Source organism: Anopheles nili, chromosome 2, assembly GCF_943737925.1.
Source record: "Anopheles nili chromosome 2, idAnoNiliSN_F5_01, whole genome shotgun sequence".
In the NCBI taxonomy this organism is placed as follows: domain Eukaryota; kingdom Metazoa; phylum Arthropoda; class Insecta; order Diptera; family Culicidae; genus Anopheles; species Anopheles nili.
In genome coordinates this window covers 77,913,986-77,930,723 of record NC_071291.1, presented here as the reverse complement: position 1 = coordinate 77,930,723, position 16,738 = coordinate 77,913,986, and the positions used below count along the sequence as shown (strand labels likewise).

The 16,738-nt window shown below is 37.3% G+C and overlaps 6 protein-coding genes and 1 long non-coding RNA gene across 13 annotated transcripts; 3 read left to right on the top strand and 4 right to left on the bottom strand.

The window, feature by feature from the left end:
- Positions 1–396: 396 nt before the first annotated feature.
- Positions 397–2,397, bottom strand: LOC128731746 (probable maltase). The gene is made up of 3 exons (XM_053824883.1): positions 1,321–2,397; positions 657–1,252; positions 397–589 (listed from the first exon to the last, which is right to left on the bottom strand). Exons 1-3 carry the CDS (start codon positions 2,380–2,382, stop codon positions 508–510), a joined length of 1,740 nt encoding a protein of 579 aa, XP_053680858.1. The 5' UTR covers positions 2,383–2,397; the 3' UTR covers positions 397–507.
- A 1,070-nt stretch (positions 2,398–3,467) lies between these two features.
- On the bottom strand, positions 3,468–5,555 carry LOC128731745 (maltase A3-like). Of its 2 annotated transcripts, XM_053824882.1 has the most exons (5): positions 5,261–5,555; positions 5,020–5,131; positions 4,374–4,940; positions 3,697–4,304; positions 3,469–3,635 (listed from the first exon to the last, which is right to left on the bottom strand). In XM_053824882.1, exons 1-5 carry the CDS (start codon positions 5,518–5,520, stop codon positions 3,509–3,511), a joined length of 1,674 nt encoding a protein of 557 aa, XP_053680857.1. In that variant the 5' UTR covers positions 5,521–5,555; the 3' UTR covers positions 3,469–3,508. The 2 variants fall into 2 exon arrangements, with proteins under 2 accessions (XP_053680856.1, XP_053680857.1); XM_053824881.1 differs by having other exon boundaries at positions 3,468–3,635; positions 5,020–5,555.
- Positions 5,556–6,133: 578 nt separating this feature from the next.
- LOC128731744 (maltase A1-like) lies at positions 6,134–8,351 on the top strand. 3 transcript variants are annotated; one of them, XM_053824879.1, is made up of 4 exons: positions 6,134–6,254; positions 6,311–7,380; positions 7,461–7,568; positions 7,649–8,351. In XM_053824879.1, the coding sequence occupies exons 2-4, from the start codon at positions 6,412–6,414 to the stop codon at positions 8,234–8,236; spliced, it is 1,665 nt and encodes a 554-aa protein (XP_053680854.1). In that variant the 5' UTR covers positions 6,134–6,254; positions 6,311–6,411; the 3' UTR covers positions 8,237–8,351. The 3 variants fall into 3 exon arrangements, with proteins under 3 accessions (XP_053680854.1, XP_053680853.1, XP_053680855.1); XM_053824880.1 differs by having other exon boundaries at positions 6,223–6,239; XM_053824878.1 differs by having other exon boundaries at positions 6,140–7,380.
- Positions 8,352–8,403: 52 nt separating this feature from the next.
- Positions 8,404–9,698, bottom strand: LOC128731747 (COP9 signalosome complex subunit 7). 2 transcript variants are annotated; one of them, XM_053824884.1, is made up of 4 exons: positions 9,501–9,698; positions 8,957–9,430; positions 8,747–8,885; positions 8,404–8,541 (listed from the first exon to the last, which is right to left on the bottom strand). In XM_053824884.1, the coding sequence occupies exons 1-4, from the start codon at positions 9,696–9,698 to the stop codon at positions 8,516–8,518; spliced, it is 837 nt and encodes a 278-aa protein (XP_053680859.1). In that variant the 3' UTR covers positions 8,404–8,515. The 2 variants fall into 2 exon arrangements, with proteins under 2 accessions (XP_053680859.1, XP_053680860.1); XM_053824885.1 differs by having other exon boundaries at positions 8,407–8,535; positions 9,501–9,686.
- A 579-nt stretch (positions 9,699–10,277) lies between these two features.
- On the top strand, positions 10,278–10,833 carry LOC128720155 (DNA-directed RNA polymerases I, II, and III subunit RPABC3). Its single transcript, XM_053813809.1, has 2 exons — positions 10,278–10,488; positions 10,564–10,833. The coding sequence occupies exons 1-2, from the start codon at positions 10,278–10,280 to the stop codon at positions 10,803–10,805; spliced, it is 453 nt and encodes a 150-aa protein (XP_053669784.1). The 3' UTR covers positions 10,806–10,833.
- Positions 10,834–11,228: 395 nt separating this feature from the next.
- LOC128721689 (uncharacterized) lies at positions 11,229–13,817 on the bottom strand. Of its 2 annotated transcripts, XR_008410783.1 has the most exons (4): positions 13,747–13,817; positions 12,749–13,232; positions 11,511–11,688; positions 11,229–11,413 (listed from the first exon to the last, which is right to left on the bottom strand). It is a non-coding gene; the product is annotated as an uncharacterized LOC128721689 (long non-coding RNA). The 2 variants fall into 2 exon arrangements; XR_008410782.1 differs by lacking the exons at positions 12,749–13,232; positions 13,747–13,817 and adding an exon at positions 12,134–12,371.
- LOC128721688 (peptide methionine sulfoxide reductase) lies at positions 13,388–16,028 on the top strand. Of its 2 annotated transcripts, none has more exons than XM_053815468.1 (4): positions 13,388–13,420; positions 14,750–14,934; positions 15,004–15,264; positions 15,509–16,028. In XM_053815468.1, exons 1-4 carry the CDS (start codon positions 13,388–13,390, stop codon positions 15,741–15,743), a joined length of 714 nt encoding a protein of 237 aa, XP_053671443.1. In that variant the 3' UTR covers positions 15,744–16,028. The 2 variants fall into 2 exon arrangements, with proteins under 2 accessions (XP_053671443.1, XP_053671442.1); XM_053815467.1 differs by lacking the exon at positions 13,388–13,420 and adding an exon at positions 14,529–14,667 and having other exon boundaries at positions 14,732–14,934.
- The last annotated feature ends 710 nt before the right edge of the window (positions 16,029–16,738 follow it).

The following is a 16,738-nucleotide window of genomic DNA, read 5'->3' as shown; positions in this document are numbered from 1 at the left end:
TGAACATGCATATAAGAACAGGTTCGATTCTATAACCTGGCTGACATTGCACAATACTTCGTATTTGAAATAGAATCGCGGAAATTTGGATTCATTTGATGCAAGCGTGGATTCTCTCATATGTGTTTGCCAAAAACAGCATATATAATCCTAAACGAGTGCAGTTATAGAAAGTAGCTCTATTACATTCATTCTCAAGCATCTCCTAGTCAAACGTTTAAATCACATCACTATTACGAAATTGTTGTATACAATACACGGTTTGCAAAGTTTTAAAAATAATTGGGGACTATAAATTTCTAAACTTGATTTCATATCTTTAAAATCCAAAATAAGATATCGTTGCTTCCAACACCAATTGAATATATTTGAATCATAGCGACAAAACTTTCAATATTTTATTCATTGATGTTTATTGTTTAAGTTTTGATTTAATATTGCTCCCTTTTTAAATAAAATGCATAATCAATTATGTAGCGATTTCAGTAACTTGCAAGTAAAGTATATTTAAGCACCATTCGCAATATTGCCTTCTAACACTATAGCTGCATCCGCGGGTAAAACAATTTCATCTCTGGCCACAACAGTGCTGTAATTTGATAGAAAAAATTAATATCATTTAGTTACACTAAATCGAGCCTAACCAATGTATTTACCCATCTATATAACTGGTTTGCAATGAAGATGTGATGATTTCAAACGTTGCCGGTAGTCCATCGAACACGGATGATAATTTGATTGTTTCTGTTGTTTTGTTAAAGTTCAAAACGGCCACAATTGTGCTTACGGATTCGAGATGCCGTTTGATTACAATTATGTTTTCACCGATCAATTGCATATCGATAGATCCTTCACGCAACGTTCGTTGCTTACGCAGACGCACGAGAGCTTTAAATATTTTAACGTGAGAACGTGGCGCTGCTTTCTGCGCTTTGTAGTTTAATGTTTTGTAATTCGATGCTACGGGTAGCCATGTGGTACGGTTTGTTGAAAATCCCGCACTAATAGAATCGTCCCATTGGAATGGCGTACGCACTGGATCACGAGAGTATAGCAAATAGTCCTTGGGATTAGAATTACATGCTGCAGGATCAATGGTGTCTTTCCACGAGATGTACACGTCCTCCATGGCTAGTTCATCTCCGTTGTATGTGACAGCAATCCCAGGCAGCACGTTTAAAGCGATTTGATATAAATCCGATCGCGCGATTCCCAAACGAGTTGCAACTCGTTTATTATCGTGATTGCCAAGCTAACAAATAAAATGCATTATTAATTTTGACATCAGTGTACAATACTTCTACTAAATCATTTACATACCACCCAGTTTGAAACACGGTTTGAGGGGACAACATCGAGCCATCGTTTAATGTTATCATGGAATTGTTTTCCGGTTGTGTCCTTAAATGTGTTGCTCAAAACTTCAAAATTGAACGGCACATGTGCTCCATCTGTCGAATCGTTTCCAAAAAGCCGTATAATGTTGAGCAAAGGTGTGTACGCTTCTGCCATTAGCACGATATCGTCAGTTGCATGCTGTTGCTTAAAGTCATCTACCACCTTTCTCCACTGGTACATCATGTCGAAGGTTTCATTTAAATTTTGAGTATGCGTATGGATAACGTATGCGGGATTATCCGGATCATCGGTTTCCCCACTCTTCACTTCGTCCGGATATATGCCATTCATAGGAGTAGATTCAAATAAATAAGGCACGGCATCAATGCGGAATCCATGAACGCCTTTCTCTAGCCAAAACTTAAGAACATCTTTCATTTCCTGCACCAACGCTGGGTTTCGATAGTTAAGGTCGGGTTGTTTCACTAAGAATTGATGTAAGTAGTACTCTTTTCGAACGTCATTCCACTCCCAGGCCGACCCTCTAAACACACTAACCCAGTTCGATGGGGGAACACGTGTGCCGTTGGCTAGCAACTTTCCCGGATGCCAAACGTAATAATCACTATAGATGGGATCCTTCTTGACAGAATTTATGAACCATGCACTTTCGTCACTACTATGATTGGGAACAAAATCCAAGATGAGCTTCAGCCCTTCTGTTTCACACGTTCGAGCCAATGCCTCCAAATCCTCAATGGAACCGAACTCAGAATGAATATCACGAAAATCTGATATGTCGTATCCAAAATCGGCCATCGGAGATTTAAAAATCGGAGATAGCCATATTGCATCGATACCTAGCTCATGTCGCAAGTAGGGAACTTTCTCCATCACACCACGCAAATCTCCAACCCCATCGCCATCGCTATCTTTGAATGACCGTGGGTATATCTGATAAAAGTTGGCGTGTTGCCACCAGTGTTCATCTGCCAGAAGAACAGGTATTGAATAGAACAAAACTAAAGAAGCCACTCCCCACATTTTTCCTAAGGCACGTTCTGATCAAAAATACTTTCCAGCTCCGGGTAGAAGCTAGTTTTATATGATTTGAAATGGCTACTCGCGTCTCCTTGAAATAGGTCTTGTTGATGGTGATGAGTATTTGCATGAAGCACTCACTAAACAATGCACTTGCTCATTGGAAGCTTACAAGAAGAAAAAAAACGTATCATTATGATGACTAGGAAGATGTTTGTCATTTGATAAGCGAGATTAATTTTGTTGTTCCTGTCTCTCACGAGGCGACAAATTGATCATTTTCCCACTATTAACTACTGTGTTCATTATCAAGCCATCTGAACTACCATACAAACAGTACACTCGACGGTGTTGATATTTAAATGCTATTCATTATTTTTTTAAGAAAAGGTATCAAATACTTCCTAACATACTTGAAAGGGAAAAATCACATGATGAAGTGCATTACAAAGATTATTTTATTATTAAAAGTGATAACTTCTATGATTCTCACTTATTTATTTATCTCGAGCAACAATATTTTGACGGTCTTCAGAATGGTCTGTCGAATTGGACTGCCGCAAAACCTAAACCGAAACCTAAACCGCTCGTACCATTTATCGTCGCCATCTGTCCTTTGCTAAACCCAAATGCATCGGCATACTAGCTTTTGTACAATTTTGAAAATGGAAGTGTAAGAAAGCGTCACGTCGTCAGAGCTAGCCGATAATGAACAAGGATAAACAGATCTGTCGAAAAAACCACGTTTTATAATTTTAAATTGTTATTTTCTATCAGAAGCATATAATCTCGATCTACTCCCTTCGAACGAATATAGTTTTGGTTTTGACGCCCCCCTCAAATTTTACGTGCTTAGGACTGTATAAAATAACCTGGGCTACCGTAAACCAACAACCTAAATTGAAAAACTTTGCGACGTCATCGTAATCACTTGAATCATGTTCTATTAATTCACCCAAATAAATCGTCAGCTTTATTATTTTGAAATGTTTGAACAATTCACTCATATATATATATATATATATATATATATATATATATATATATATATATATATATATATATATATATATATATATATATATATATATATATTATTCAATATATAAACTAGCTCAGTACATGTTGTCTAATGTATAATCGCCAGTAAGATAAAGAATAAGAGCAAGCAACAGTATGTGGATCCATTCGCACTATTGCTCAATACAACTGCTTCGTAGGGCTGCATTTCAATGTTTTTTGCAGAAACAGTTTCCCTGAAAGGATAAAGAGCATAATTGGCAAAAAAGTATTTTTAAATGCAAGCATTGTTCCTACCCAACAACATGCTTTGATGAAGTGCAAACGACACGAAATACAAGATCGGTGGGGATATTACCATCCAGCTTTGTAGCGTCAACCGTTTCTACCGTAGAACCGATATTAGTTAGCACTACGAATGTGCGTTTATCGTTTGGAAATGCTCGCATTATTGCATAAACATTATTTCCTAGAACCAACGACGTATAAGATCCCCATATAAGGGTATTTGTTGCTCGCAATTTCATCAATTCCAAGAACACTTTTAGGTGACTGTTTTGTTTGGATTCCTGTTGTACTTTCACGTTTACCAGGGGGTAATCCGGAGCAAGTGGTAACCATGGAATAACTGTGGCATTCGTAAATCCTGCATTAACGGAAGCATCCCACTGAAATGGTGTTCTGGCAGGGTCACGTGTGCCTTCTTGGTATGTTTCCTCCGTTAACTGGCAAGCAGCTGGATCCTTTGTGTCGGCCCAAGATATATCAACATCATGCATTCCGATCTCTTCTCCTTGATACGTAACCGTAATCCCAGGCAACGTTAGTTCAATCATTGCCATTATATCAACCATGTGATCTCCACCCATACGAGACGAAACACGACGTTTGTCATGATTACCGAGCTAAAAGATTAACGTTCATTGCCAAGAAATCCGAAACATTCATGCAGATTATCATTAGGTGCTACTTACCACCCAGTTGGGTACATGACCTGGTGGAATGATATCAATCCACGAGTCAATGACAACTTTGAAATCCGAAGCCTTTGAGTTTTGATCTAGCCGCATAATGAGTTGAAAATTGAACGGCATTTGCGAACCCTGGCGGTTGTTGCTGTCGTTGAAGTATGTTTTTACCACATCCAGCGAAGACCAGGCTTCGGTCATAAGGATTTTGGTGGAAGTATTATGTTCCTTCTTGTACTGTTCCATCAGCTCACGCCACTGGTAAACCATGTCAACAGTTTCCGGCTGATCAAGCGTATATATATGATTAAGGTAATTCTGGCTTAACGGATCGGTCGACTGTCCACTCAAAGGTTCATCTGGGAACCCAACGGTTTCGAAGAGCCAAGGAACGGCATCGATTCGAAATCCATCTACGCCCTGATCCAACCAAAAGCGCAGCACGTCTTTCATCGCCTGTACCACGGCAGGGTTCCGGTAATTGAGATCTGGTTGTTTTTTATGAAACTGATGAAGGTAAAATTGCTGTCGGTCTTCATTCCATTCCCACGCCGAACCGTACCAAGCCGCAACCTGTTGAACAAGCAAACGTATACAAACATACGTAGGAGACAAAGTGAATCTAATCTAACTAATAGTCTAATAGTCTTACCCAATTATTTGGCGGGGCTTGATCTGATCCCGGTTTGGCATCTTGCCATACGTAAAAATCCTTATACCCATTCTCGCCTTTAACACTCTTCTTAAACCATTCGTGTTCATCACTGGTGTGGTTTGGTACAAAGTCCAGAATAATTCGTAATTGAAGTTTTTTTGCTTCATCCACGAGCCGTTTGAAATCGTCCATTGTTCCAAAGCTCGGATGAATATCAGTAAAGTTAGAAATGTCATACCCAAAATCGGCCATTGGAGAAGGATATATAGGGGAAAGCCAAAACGCAGTAACGCCTAACGATTTGAGATATCCTAAACGGCTTGTAATTCCATTAAGATCACCGATTCCATCTCCATTGCTATCTTGAAATGACCGTGGATAGATCTGATAGAAGCTTGCCGATTCCCACCAGTCTTTCTGTGCTGTTACCGAAGAACATACTAATATGATTAGACCGATCCAGCTGCAGCACTGAGCACACCGGTGAAAATAAACCATTATCCGAGAGAACTGGATTCAAGTTATCGCAAAAGTTTTCAGCAAACTGTCTACACCGCGGCAAGTAAGAATTGCATTTATATCAATAACTATTGGAAGGCCACTCGTTATCAATCATATCTTGCAGTTCCATTGTGAGTGAGGTGAAGTATTGGTTATTATTTTGTATTTGCCAACCTCTCGAAGATTGTACTATTTGGCGGTACGGATACGGTACTTAACAGACGTGACGCTATGTGATTTGATGGTATATATAATGGTTTCTTCAATGGATTAATTTAAAAATTTTACTGTAATAAATGTAAATTTTCTATTTTTTTATTATTAAATTCATTTGCGCATCATAGATGAAATCATAAATCACTTATGATTGATAATACTATTTCCTAATGTTATAGTAATATTCGTATTTATGCAGCAGATTGCATTTTTAGCAGAATGCAATAACTATATGAAAAGTTGAATAAATGACTGAATGAAAGTTGCATTCAGCTGTGCGGCATGTTTCTATTTGCATGGTTGGCGTAGTTCTTGATATTTGCCCTCGACTGAAGGTATATAAACATTTTGCCCACATGTTCACATTGGCGTTCTTTCCTGCGACATACAACAACCCAATCTGAACGTTGCCGTAGAGCGATCTAAAAATAGAAGACGTGTGCCACATGTGTTTACAACAATCAGCCAATGTGCTTCCGGACGATGGAGCTTCGTTAGTCGTACGCTGTGCTTCAGTGAGTTAAAATGCTGCACTGTGTTGTATGCTACATTTCACTTGCATTGTTTTTAGGGATAAGGCTATGTGATGCACGAGATTTGAAGTACAAAACGAAAGACAGTGACGGTTGGTGGAAATCAGGGGTTTTTTACCAAATCTATCCAAGATCATTCATGGATAGTAACGGAGATGGCATTGGCGATTTGCGTGGAATCATTGAGAGGTTGGATTATTTAGAGGCAAACAAAATAGATGGCTTTTGGTTATCGCCCATATTCAAATCACCCATGGCTGACTTCGGTTATGACATTTCCGACTACTACTCGATCCATCCAGAATATGGCACACTATCAGATTTTGACGAACTGGTCAAGCAGGCCCACGATCGTGGGATGGAAGTTATTCTAGATTTTGTACCCAACCACACTAGTGATGAGCATGAATGGTTTAAAAAATCCGAGCAGCGTGTACCCGGTTACGAGGATTTTTACATATGGCATCCAGGGCGAAAAAATGTAAATGATGGTTCCAGCCGACCCCACCCTCCCTCTAATTGGGTTAGCTTTTTTCGAGGCAGCGCCTGGCAGTGGAGTGAGGTACGCCAAGAATACTACTTGCATCAGTTCTCGATCAAACAGCCAGATCTCAACTATCGCAATCCGGACGTGGTGGAAGCTATGAAAGAAGTGATGCGGTTTTGGCTTCGCCGTGGGGTTGCAGGATATCGGATAGATGCAGTTCCGACTCTCTTTGAGGTGCTGCCTGGTGCTGACGGTCAGTTTCCGGATGAGCCTCTCAGTGGAAATACTGATGACCCAGATGACCCGGGCTATCTCGTGCACATTTTTACACAAGACCGTAACGAAACGCTTGACATGATTTATCAGTGGCGAGCTGTAATGGATCATTTCCAACAACATTACGGTGTGCGTGAGCGCATTTTAATGGCAGAAACGTATTCGCCAATTGATATTGTGATGAAATATTATGGAAACCAAACGGTTCCTGGAGCGCAAATTCCATTTAATTTTCATCTCATAACCGATTTAAACAATAGTTCAAAAACTTCTGATTTTAAAAATGCGATCAATTACTGGCTTGGGAATATGCCCAATGACGAATCAATAGTTCCTAATTGGGTGGTAAGTAATGTGTTGCTGCTAATGTTTAAAATATTGCTGTTTCAAGCTTGTAGGTTGTAACCAAAGCAATCCATTTACAGATTGGTAATCACGATCAACACCGAGTGGCTAGCAGATTCGGAGATGATATGATAGATGCTATGAATATGATCATACTTTCTTTACCAGGTGTTAGCGTAACGTACAATGTAAATAATATAGATATCCTTCGCTGAAGAGATGGTTAAATTATTTGAAATCACATATTTTATTCGTTTGTGTCATTTAGGGGGAAGAAATAGGAATGGACGATGTTTGGATATCATACAACGACACCGTAGATCCAGCGGCGTGCAATGCGGGACCAGATAAATATCAATATACAACACGTGATCCCGAGCGGACGCCATTCCAGTGGGATTCGTCTAAAAATGCTGGATTCTCCGAAGCCAACCACACTTGGTTGCCTGTTTCATCGAATTACACGTTAGTAAACGTTCAAATGCAATTACTAAATGATAGAAGCCATCTTAAGGTTTACCGCCAGTTGGTAGAGAAAAAGAAGAATACAAATTACGACCCGCGCAGCTTAGGAACTTTTGTCGAGGACAATGTTTTAGTAATACTTCGACACGTAAAAGATGATCAAACAATATCTATTTACACTGTAGTTAATATTGGCGATGTAGTCAAAATAATCGATCTAACTAAGTATGAGCCCTCTCTTAAATTTGCTATTTTGGATATTCTATCCGTATCCAGCTCCAAAAGCAGATTGTATCTAGTACCTGTTGATCATATAGTCGTTGAAGCAAAAGAATCATTTGTTTTGATGGCATACACCTTGCAAAATGCGCCGGAGGTAATTCAAATATGATTATGATTCCTTCTGAGCGTACACTACTTTTTTCGGATAAAGACTGAATTGCACGCTTGTTCAGCGGGTGGCGATTTTATTCATGTTTAGCAATACAATTTTAGTAATGGAATAAATCAGGGTACGTGTCTTCATTGACGCTTTGTGGGCAGTTTTTTCTTCAGAACGTCGGGAAAGAAATAAAGAAAATTCGCAAAGGAAAACTAAGAAGTTAATAAAATCCCATTAGTGCCCTCGGGTAGCTTCGCCTGGATCTTCTTGGTAGGGAGATTAAGCCAATCATTTCGATACTGACTTTCCTGGACCTTTCGAATGAAAAACAAACGAAATATATGAAAAAACAAAATTAAACAACTAAAACAACGTGGTAAGACATTATCCGAAAAATTTAAAAAGTTAAACAAAAAGATCATGACAAACGATGTTGGTTTAATACTTTTGAAAAATCAATAACTGGCTTTCAAATGGTAAAGTACTTGTTTCAAGTAAAATGTTTGAACCACGACTTACCGCAACCTTTAAGGCTTTTGGATTTAGTTGACTTTTTCCGCAGGTCAAGTCCTCCAACAATATCTCTGCAGGTGTCTGTAGCCATGGCTTCATCTGTTTCGACAGCTTGTGTCTTGATGGCTTTCTTCAAATTGGCGATCTAAAAAACAGATTCAGATATAAAAAATGAGCCTTACATCACTCCATGCCTTAGCTCCCGTGGTACTATACCTCTTGTTCGATTGCTTCTTTATGCTTCAAACGTTTCTGTTTTTCGGTATTGGCGCGATTAATTTGAGTTTCAAGACAGAGTAAAATTGTCTCACAAGAATCGCTCCACTCGTGTAGTATTGAAGCGATTTCTTTTACGTCTCCCTTACGGATATCGCGTCCAATCGCATAATCTACTTCCAGCTGCTTATTTTTTTGATCCAGTTTTCCGTGGATAACATCAGCGTAAATCGCTTCAATTATCAAGTCTTCTAGCACTCGCACATTCTTAATGTCCAACTCATCGAGTAGTTCACTATATGGGATACATTTGCTTTTGATAGCCAGAGAAACAACAGTCAGATGCTGTAATTTCTTTTGCATCGCCGGTGTCAGCTGAATGAGTTTGGCTTGATTCTCGAGATATTGTCGATACGTGCCGTATGCAAATAGATTTAGCGTATTGTAGTAGTTTGCATGTGATCCATTTTGCAGCTAAGATTTAAAGAATGACATGAAAATCGGAATCTATAGAGGAAATTACATGTACGAAGTGTCTACTAACCTCTTGGATGTTGGGCATCGCCAGCAATTCACCGAATACGTGAACTCCTGGTGCTTCCAGAACTTGCTTGATCAACTCCATGCAAGCCGCTCCTTTAGCGCCTTTTGCTAGCAGAACGTACTGCTCAATAGGATTGTGCGCTGAGTACTGCAAACGGGTTGAGGAGTCTCCATCAAAGTTTGGTAATTCTGGGGACATTTTGAAATTTATATTCCAATTCGCAAGTTCCTGTTTTTTCGCGTTCGCATGAAAATAAACAAAATTTGGTGGTTGTCATTAAATTACAATGAGTGTATATATCTTCAATTTCACTACTGTAAAAACATCAGAATAGAAACCGATTTATAATATTTCATTACGAATATCAATATCAAAAATTGCATATTGTACAAAGCATTAAGATTAAAAGATAGTGTGTTACATGAATAAAAGATAAAACTTTCTTATCACATGAGAAAAAATGCAAAAAAATAATTTTGATATTGAATGCTCCTACCTTTGGTCTCGGGACATGGTCAGTTATTAAAATGTCAAATCTACCGCGTGAAATAAATAAACGAACGCCTCAAAGAGACGCAGCCCTTATCAAATATATGTGAGTTTATATGCTAAGAAATTTGTTTATTTATCTTTATCAAGCATAATGTGGTCTCTTTTTCTTAAACAATTATACGTTCTCAAACTGATTCGTTGCAGAATTCAAGCGCTAGTGAAATATCGACACATGATATTTGCATCTATCCTAAGAGAAACGCGTATCTTTACTTTGGTCAAAAAATGTCCGGTATATTATTTGAAGATATCTTCAACGTGAAAGATATGGATCCGGAGGGTAAAAAATTCGATCGAGTTAGTCGACTTCACTGCGAATCTGAATCATTCAAAATGGATCTTATATTGGATATAAACTCGTGGTTGTATCCTTTGGAGTTAGGTGATAAATTTCGGCTAGTGTTGGCTACAACATTACACGAGGATGGCACAGCGGGTAATTTCTATGGCTGTGCAGTTAATTAAGTCTATAGCTGAAATAAACAACATTCTATCTTGATAATATTTCCAGCTAGCATGGAGTACAATGCAGCCGAAATAGAAGGATCCCGGGCCGATAGTTTTGAGTATGTAATGTTCGGCAAAGTGTACAGAATTGAAGGTGATGACTCCCAGACAGAATCATCAAATCGACTTTCCGCATACGTGTCCTTTGGAGGTTTGTTAATGCGGTTACAGGGAGATGCCAACAACCTGCATGGGTTCGAAATCGATCAGCACATGTTTTTACTTATGAAAAAATTGGCTTTTTAGACCGGGCTGTTCGAAGATGAATGGAAAAAGTGGATGTTTGAATAAAATGTACATTTGTCCATTACCTTTGAATACGTTTCTTTTTACCGGAAAGCATTCGAAAGCCGAATCCATAGGTAAATGTTCAATATTACACTCGCTCCCAGAAATAACGCGATTAATGTTGTTGAGATAATGCTATAAACATTTAAGACAGGTTTGGGAAAAAAACACGTACTGGTGTGAGGCAAATTATTTACCACAGCCATGAAAGATTTCGAGCACCAATAGAATGTGAAAAATCCATTAGTAACTATTACACTTCCAAATCTGCAACCGATGGAGAAAATGAACGTCAAGGCAAAGCATATACATAACGCGTCTAGCAACGATTACTAGATAAACCTATCTTAGAATAAAGTTCAAGAACAACTCTTGAACATTTCAATCCATTTATTATTTGAAATATCGTATAAGAAAGCTTATTTTGTACACAGTTAAATATTTAGGAAGCCATATAGATTATTTCCAGATCCATGTTTCGAGAGACATTTTATAGTGGGTACGCGTTGAAAAATTCCAATATAAATAATTTATGATGAGAAAATAGTGTTGGTCAAGATCAGCATCTGTTAAACAAAACAAAATAAAAAAATATACTAGAAATGAATTTAGTTTTATTTATATATAATAAAGCTAAATGACGAAGCTTAAATAGCTACTTACATGCCCTGATTACATTACAGATGGTATTGCTTAATCATCGCTGAGCTTTTTTAGGCCATCTTTGATGGAATGCTTAATTTTTGATCCGGTGTCCTTGATCACATCCGAAGTGGACTCGTCAACATGAATGAATCCGTAGTAGATGGCCAAAGCAAGTGCAATGGCAAAAAGAATACAGCTTAAAAACAAATAAAAACGATTTAGCTTCTCTTTTTTTCTGATTAACATTGCAACGAATTTTTGTTGATGCTACAACTTGATTAATTATAAAAAAGTGAACATGGTAAGCAGCTCAAAAAATGTAAATAGAATGTACTAAAAGTATAAAAGCCCATCTAGATCATTGAAATGTATCCCGCTTAAAATAAAAGGGATACAAATTTCACACGCTCATTAATCTCAAAAAAGTTCAATCACTCTATGTGCTGCGCAAGCATACATGTATGTAGATAATTCATCCAGGCGTATAGAATATTTAAAACCATGATAGTGTTTAATTATTTTTAAGCACAGACATTCTCTTTAGAACAATATAATTCTTAGTTTTATCATGTGTCACTCGTGTTGTAAATGAATTATTCTTTGTTTCTTTGAAAACAACGGTATTGAAATACTTTAATTACCAAACAATGATTGTTCCACAGTGACACATTTTGTTGCCTATTTTTCTGCAAGCTTTGAATACAAAAATGTCAGTTACAATTCACCAATCGTTAGTCAATGCTACACTTGTTGACTGAACATCGAAACAATCGACACTCAACTAATTCAATATATTTTCTATTAGTACCCTCCCCCTGCACTAGCATACGTATGACTGGGACCTACGATGCGAGTCAATAGTTGCAGAACGATTTTCTCTATGCTTTCACGCACACTAACACGAGCGCTTTTTTCACGTTGGAAACCTGAACTATGTAGAACACAATCTTTGTTACTTACGTCAGCTTAAGCACAGTTAAGTTAAACTATATTCAAAATGAATTTTTCTTCTTTCGCAACACTTATAAAAAAACGAGTAATTATCACTGGGAGCCCTATTATTGTGCACAACGCAGGAATATCAAACACGTTTAATGCATAAAACCATGCTATTGATTCAGTTGCTATCCTCTGAACGTGAGTCATACCATGTTTAGACATTATTCTGAATTGCTCCTTATTTTTTAGTTCAAAAGACGCGAACGACACATCTCAACGAAAGACATGGAAAGACAAATCCTTATCATCATACTTACCGTTAAAGTTCTGGCATTATGGATGTCTATTTTTTGATGATTCCTGAGTAGTTTTATTTATCGAATATCAGATTTTATATGATGTTTGCATATGCAAAGACGATTAAAGCACGTTAATTAGGAATGCGATGGTTATAAACACGCAAAACGCACATAGCGCAGCATACAATCATGGCCAAATCATGTTCTTAAACAACTTTATCGTGACTGAAAGCTTATCAATAATTCTGCTCGAAGTATTATTTTGAAATTCATATAAAAGTGAGGCAGACGTTTTAGCCATAAGTTACAACGTAACTAGGAGAGTTTTTCCTTGATGCTGTGCTTGATGGAATCGCCAGTTTTGTGAACAAAATCAGATACGTCCGGAGCTGTATCGTCGACATTGAATAGATTGAAGTATATGGCTACAGCAACAGCTATAGCGATCAGTATAAAGACGAACAGCAATGAGATAAACATACTCATTGCACACTGGCAGCAGCTATTGGAAGATAAAAATGAAAAAAAAAATAAAATTTAGTTAAATTGTAGCGATAAGCAGATAGGAGATATGTCACAATGATAAAGATATAAATGTATCATGTGAATCAGGTACAACACATTTATTACACTCCCGAACTATTTCTTAATCATATCATGTTTTCAAGAATTACTAAGTCTAGTATACGGGTAACGTCGGTTCTGCTTAGTAGCCAATCTCTTTCGAAAATCCTTGTGAATGCCAATAGAAATATGTAACAGTTCTTTTAAAAAATACTGAAGAATCGTATCCTATGTTGTGTGGAAATTCCAGTTACGCAAACCAGCTGTAAATCACCTATAAAGCTTATCACATTAAAAAAGCGTATCGAACAAAAAATATTAAAAATATTGAAAAACATGGCACAAATGTAATTCGAGACATAATTTTTATAGCGTACGATCTGCGTATGCTGATGCTGCGCAAAAAAGGACAGAATTTTATGAGAAATTTGTAGCTGTGAATGCAAACTCACCAGCAGACACACGTTCCAGCAATACACTTACACATTTTTTAGTAAAACACTTGTGGCACTGATGAGATTCACACGCTTTAAGATTAAGCCTTAAAAGAATACAATAAATATTATTTAAAAGATTGTAATAAATATTTTGATAAGGAACTGAGAAACAAGTTTGATATTAAAAAGATTTGACAGTAGCTACAGCTGCGCTTAAAGCTCCAAGTTAAATCTTGGCAGGATTGGCCTTGAGTCAAACCATGGATTTGACATTTTTGCTTTAAAGTCGAAAGAAAATTAACTACAATCTTTTACGGCAATCCAACTGAAAAGTAATAAGAGTCAAATTTAAAACTATTTCGTTTCTTTTTATTTATAACTTAGAATTGAGATAATTCATAAGGAATATGTTATTAAGCACATACAAGTCACTAGCGAAAAACATGCGGATCAACGGAATCAGCAAGAAATCGAGCGAGCGAGAGAGAGAGAGAGAAAGTGTATTAACATTACATCCTGAACACAGACTGAAGAATTTTTAGCATTCATGATTCATTCAGCAATTCATGATTAATAATTGAATTAATAAATGATAAAATTTAAGGATTTTGTTTCCATGATTCCTGTTTCATTAACAATATAATTTCATTCGAATCAATTTATGGCCTGTAATGTATTGCATGATGTACCATAGTGAATTAACATGAAACTCGCGTATATATAAAATCGCGAATATTGCATATTCACCGTTATTCAAGATCAACTGTATCAAGAAACGAGGTCCTTGGGATATTCTCGAATAGGATCGATTCAGCAAAAGTTCTGTGTAATACAAACGGAGTTTTTCAAGTCTTTACGGCGAGCACTACAATTTTATTTTAATTTTTTAGTTTTATATTGAAAGTTTGTTGTGAAAATCTCAAGATGGTTGCTACGGTAAATTATTCGATAAATACAAGAGACCGACCAAAGATTTTAGTGTTTTTTTGCCATTATGTAGAACCACGCAAACATCCAGGATGAGCAGTTGGAATCCATTTCCCAACAGCCGTTGCATCAGGTAAACACGCCATTTGCGAAGGCCACTTTTGGTATGGGGTGCTTTTGGGGATGTGATTCGCTCTTTGGAGCTACCAGAGGTGTTTTGCGTACACGGGTAGGCTATGCTGGTGGCACCACGGAGGCTCCCGTATATAAGAACATGTAAATATAATCATGTTTTCGTAGCTACTTTCGAAAATTTTTCTATATTACTCCAATATTCTAAACCAGGGGAGATCACACGGAAGTAATCGAAATTGATTATGATCCGCAAAAGATAAGCTATAATGAGTTGTTGGACTTATTCTGGAATAATCATGAGTATGGACTCACGACTCGGATCAAGCGTCAGTACATGTCGTTAATTTTGTACCACAATGAGGAGCAGCGCGTGATTGCCGAAGCAAATCGAATTGAGGAGCAGATAAAGCGAACACCGGAGCAGATCATCACCGAAATTGCCCCGGCGGGCCCATTTTATCCGGCAGAAAAGTAAGTTTCCTTTATCAGCCTATACGGGTAAAATTTGTTGAGTTGCACGCATTGGTTGTGACCTTATCTCATTCACAAGTTCATTGGCACACTCAGTTCATTGCCAAAATACCGGCTATGTTCACGTTTTCTATCGTGACAGTGAGAATTGCGGTTGGTCAAATTTACATTGGTAGTGCGCACCGTTGAAGGTGCTTTAGTGAACCAGTTTTTGATGTTTGGTTTGTTTTGTTTTTACATACAGCTACCATCAAAAATACCGCCTGCAAGGACATACTGATCTGGCCAAGAGCATAGGGTTGACGCCTGAACTGTTACACTCGTCGCACGTGGCGGCACGTCTGAACGGTTATCTCATCGGTGTGGCAGGGCTGGAACAATTTGAAGAAGAAGCAAAATTGTTGGGGTTAACTAAAGACCAGGTTCAATATGTTCGTGAATACGTTATCCAGAACGAAGGCGGGGGTATTTTTTGTTGAAGCATTTCGAGTTTGTAATACATCTCAATGTTTTGTGCATTCATATCTTGGGTTAGGTATGTGGAAAGCATATTCTTATTCCTAGTGATAACTGATCTATACTGTTAAATTTTTTTATTGAAATCAACGGAATATTTCAAACCTGCAATTCAGAGAAATTAAATGAATAGACAAACAAACAAATCGTGCAAGGTGCTATGTGTTTCAACCCCAGTAGGTTTGTTCGTTGTAAACATTCTAAATTCTACAGCAAGCGATGTGAGTAATATATTTTAAATACAAATAAGATAATGGAATTAAAATAAATTATATGTTTTACTTTAAATAAGTAACTAAAAATATATAACTTTGCCGTAAATTTTTAATTATTGAGAAAGCTTAAATGTGCCCGCAAGCATTAATGGCGTATCGAATGTTAAAATGCGATATGTAATTTTTTATTTTGTTTAAATTACATATTATTTCATACATTCCACTTGAGGCGTTATTTGGTTGACCTTCACTTTAGATGTGCTGTTTGGAAAAAAAAATATCATCAAAAGAATCACCTTTTTTAACTGTGTAAAATAACTGAGAGCACATGACCTTCGTAGACGGTAATTATTTTACGGGTGCTGTTTGCTACAAAAAAGGTTTGTTGACCTCACTACGCAAACTTTGGTGGTCATATTGTGTAAAAATAATTGTACTTTCCAGTAATTTTGGTGGATAATACAATAACCCGTTTTTATATTTCTATTTCTTTATACAATATTCTCTTTCAAAGTTAGTCAAAATATCAGCAGGTTTTCATAATTACATGCAACAAAAAAAAAAACAGATCGATGGTAATAGTTCCCAACGAATTGTGGTGATCAATCATAACAAAAGCTGTGAAAAATATGATGATTTGCAGAAAACCATGAACTAGAAAAGTTATACGAAATGTAAGAGATAAGTGTCGGCAGGGTTATCTCGGATGGTGCCAGCCGTGCGCGTTCATGTCCGACGGAAAC

Bases quoted from the DNA above. Each gene is read 5' to 3' on its own strand.
- LOC128731745 (XM_053824881.1), bottom strand. From the start codon at position 5,520: ATGGTTTATTTTCACCGGTGTGCTCAGTGCTGCAGCTGGATCGGTCTA. The intron at 4,305-4,373 runs GTAAGTAGCACC...TTAATCTTTTAG, and splicing joins GTCATGTACCCAACTGGGTG to CTCGGTAATCATGACAAACG. The intron at 3,636-3,696 runs GTAGGAACAATG...TTATCCTTTCAG, and splicing joins TCATCAAAGCATGTTGTTGG to GGAAACTGTTTCTGCAAAAA.
- LOC128731746 (XM_053824883.1), bottom strand. From the start codon at position 2,382: ATGTGGGGAGTGGCTTCTTTAGTTTTGTTCTATTCAATACCTGTTCTT. The intron at 1,253-1,320 runs GTATGTAAATGA...TTTATTTGTTAG, and splicing joins ACCGTGTTTCAAACTGGGTG to CTTGGCAATCACGATAATAA. The intron at 590-656 runs GTAAATACATTG...ATCAAATTACAG, and splicing joins CAAACCAGTTATATAGATGG to CACTGTTGTGGCCAGAGATG.
- LOC128731744 (XM_053824878.1), top strand. From the start codon at position 6,265: ATGCTGCACTGTGTTGTATGCTACATTTCACTTGCATTGTTTTTAGGG. The intron at 7,381-7,460 runs GTAAGTAATGTG...ATCCATTTACAG, and splicing joins CAATAGTTCCTAATTGGGTG to ATTGGTAATCACGATCAACA. The intron at 7,569-7,648 runs GTAAATAATATA...TGTGTCATTTAG, and splicing joins GTGTTAGCGTAACGTACAAT to GGGGAAGAAATAGGAATGGA.
- LOC128721688 (XM_053815468.1), top strand. From the start codon at position 13,388: ATGTTTTCAAGAATTACTAAGTCTAGTATACGG. The intron at 13,421-14,749 runs GTAACGTCGGTT...GCAAACATCCAG, and splicing joins TTACTAAGTCTAGTATACGG to GATGAGCAGTTGGAATCCAT. The intron at 15,265-15,508 runs GTAAGTTTCCTT...TTTTACATACAG, and splicing joins CCATTTTATCCGGCAGAAAA to CTACCATCAAAAATACCGCC.
- LOC128720155 (XM_053813809.1), top strand. From the start codon at position 10,278: ATGTCCGGTATATTATTTGAAGATATCTTCAACGTGAAAGATATGGAT. The intron at 10,489-10,563 runs GTAATTTCTATG...TAATATTTCCAG, and splicing joins ACACGAGGATGGCACAGCGG to CTAGCATGGAGTACAATGCA.
- LOC128731747 (XM_053824884.1), bottom strand. From the start codon at position 9,698: ATGTCCCCAGAATTACCAAACTTTGATGGAGACTCCTCAACCCGTTTG. The intron at 9,431-9,500 runs GTTAGTAGACAC...TTTAAATCTTAG, and splicing joins CGATGCCCAACATCCAAGAG to CTGCAAAATGGATCACATGC. The intron at 8,886-8,956 runs GTATAGTACCAC...TCTGTTTTTTAG, and splicing joins AAGAAGCAATCGAACAAGAG to ATCGCCAATTTGAAGAAAGC.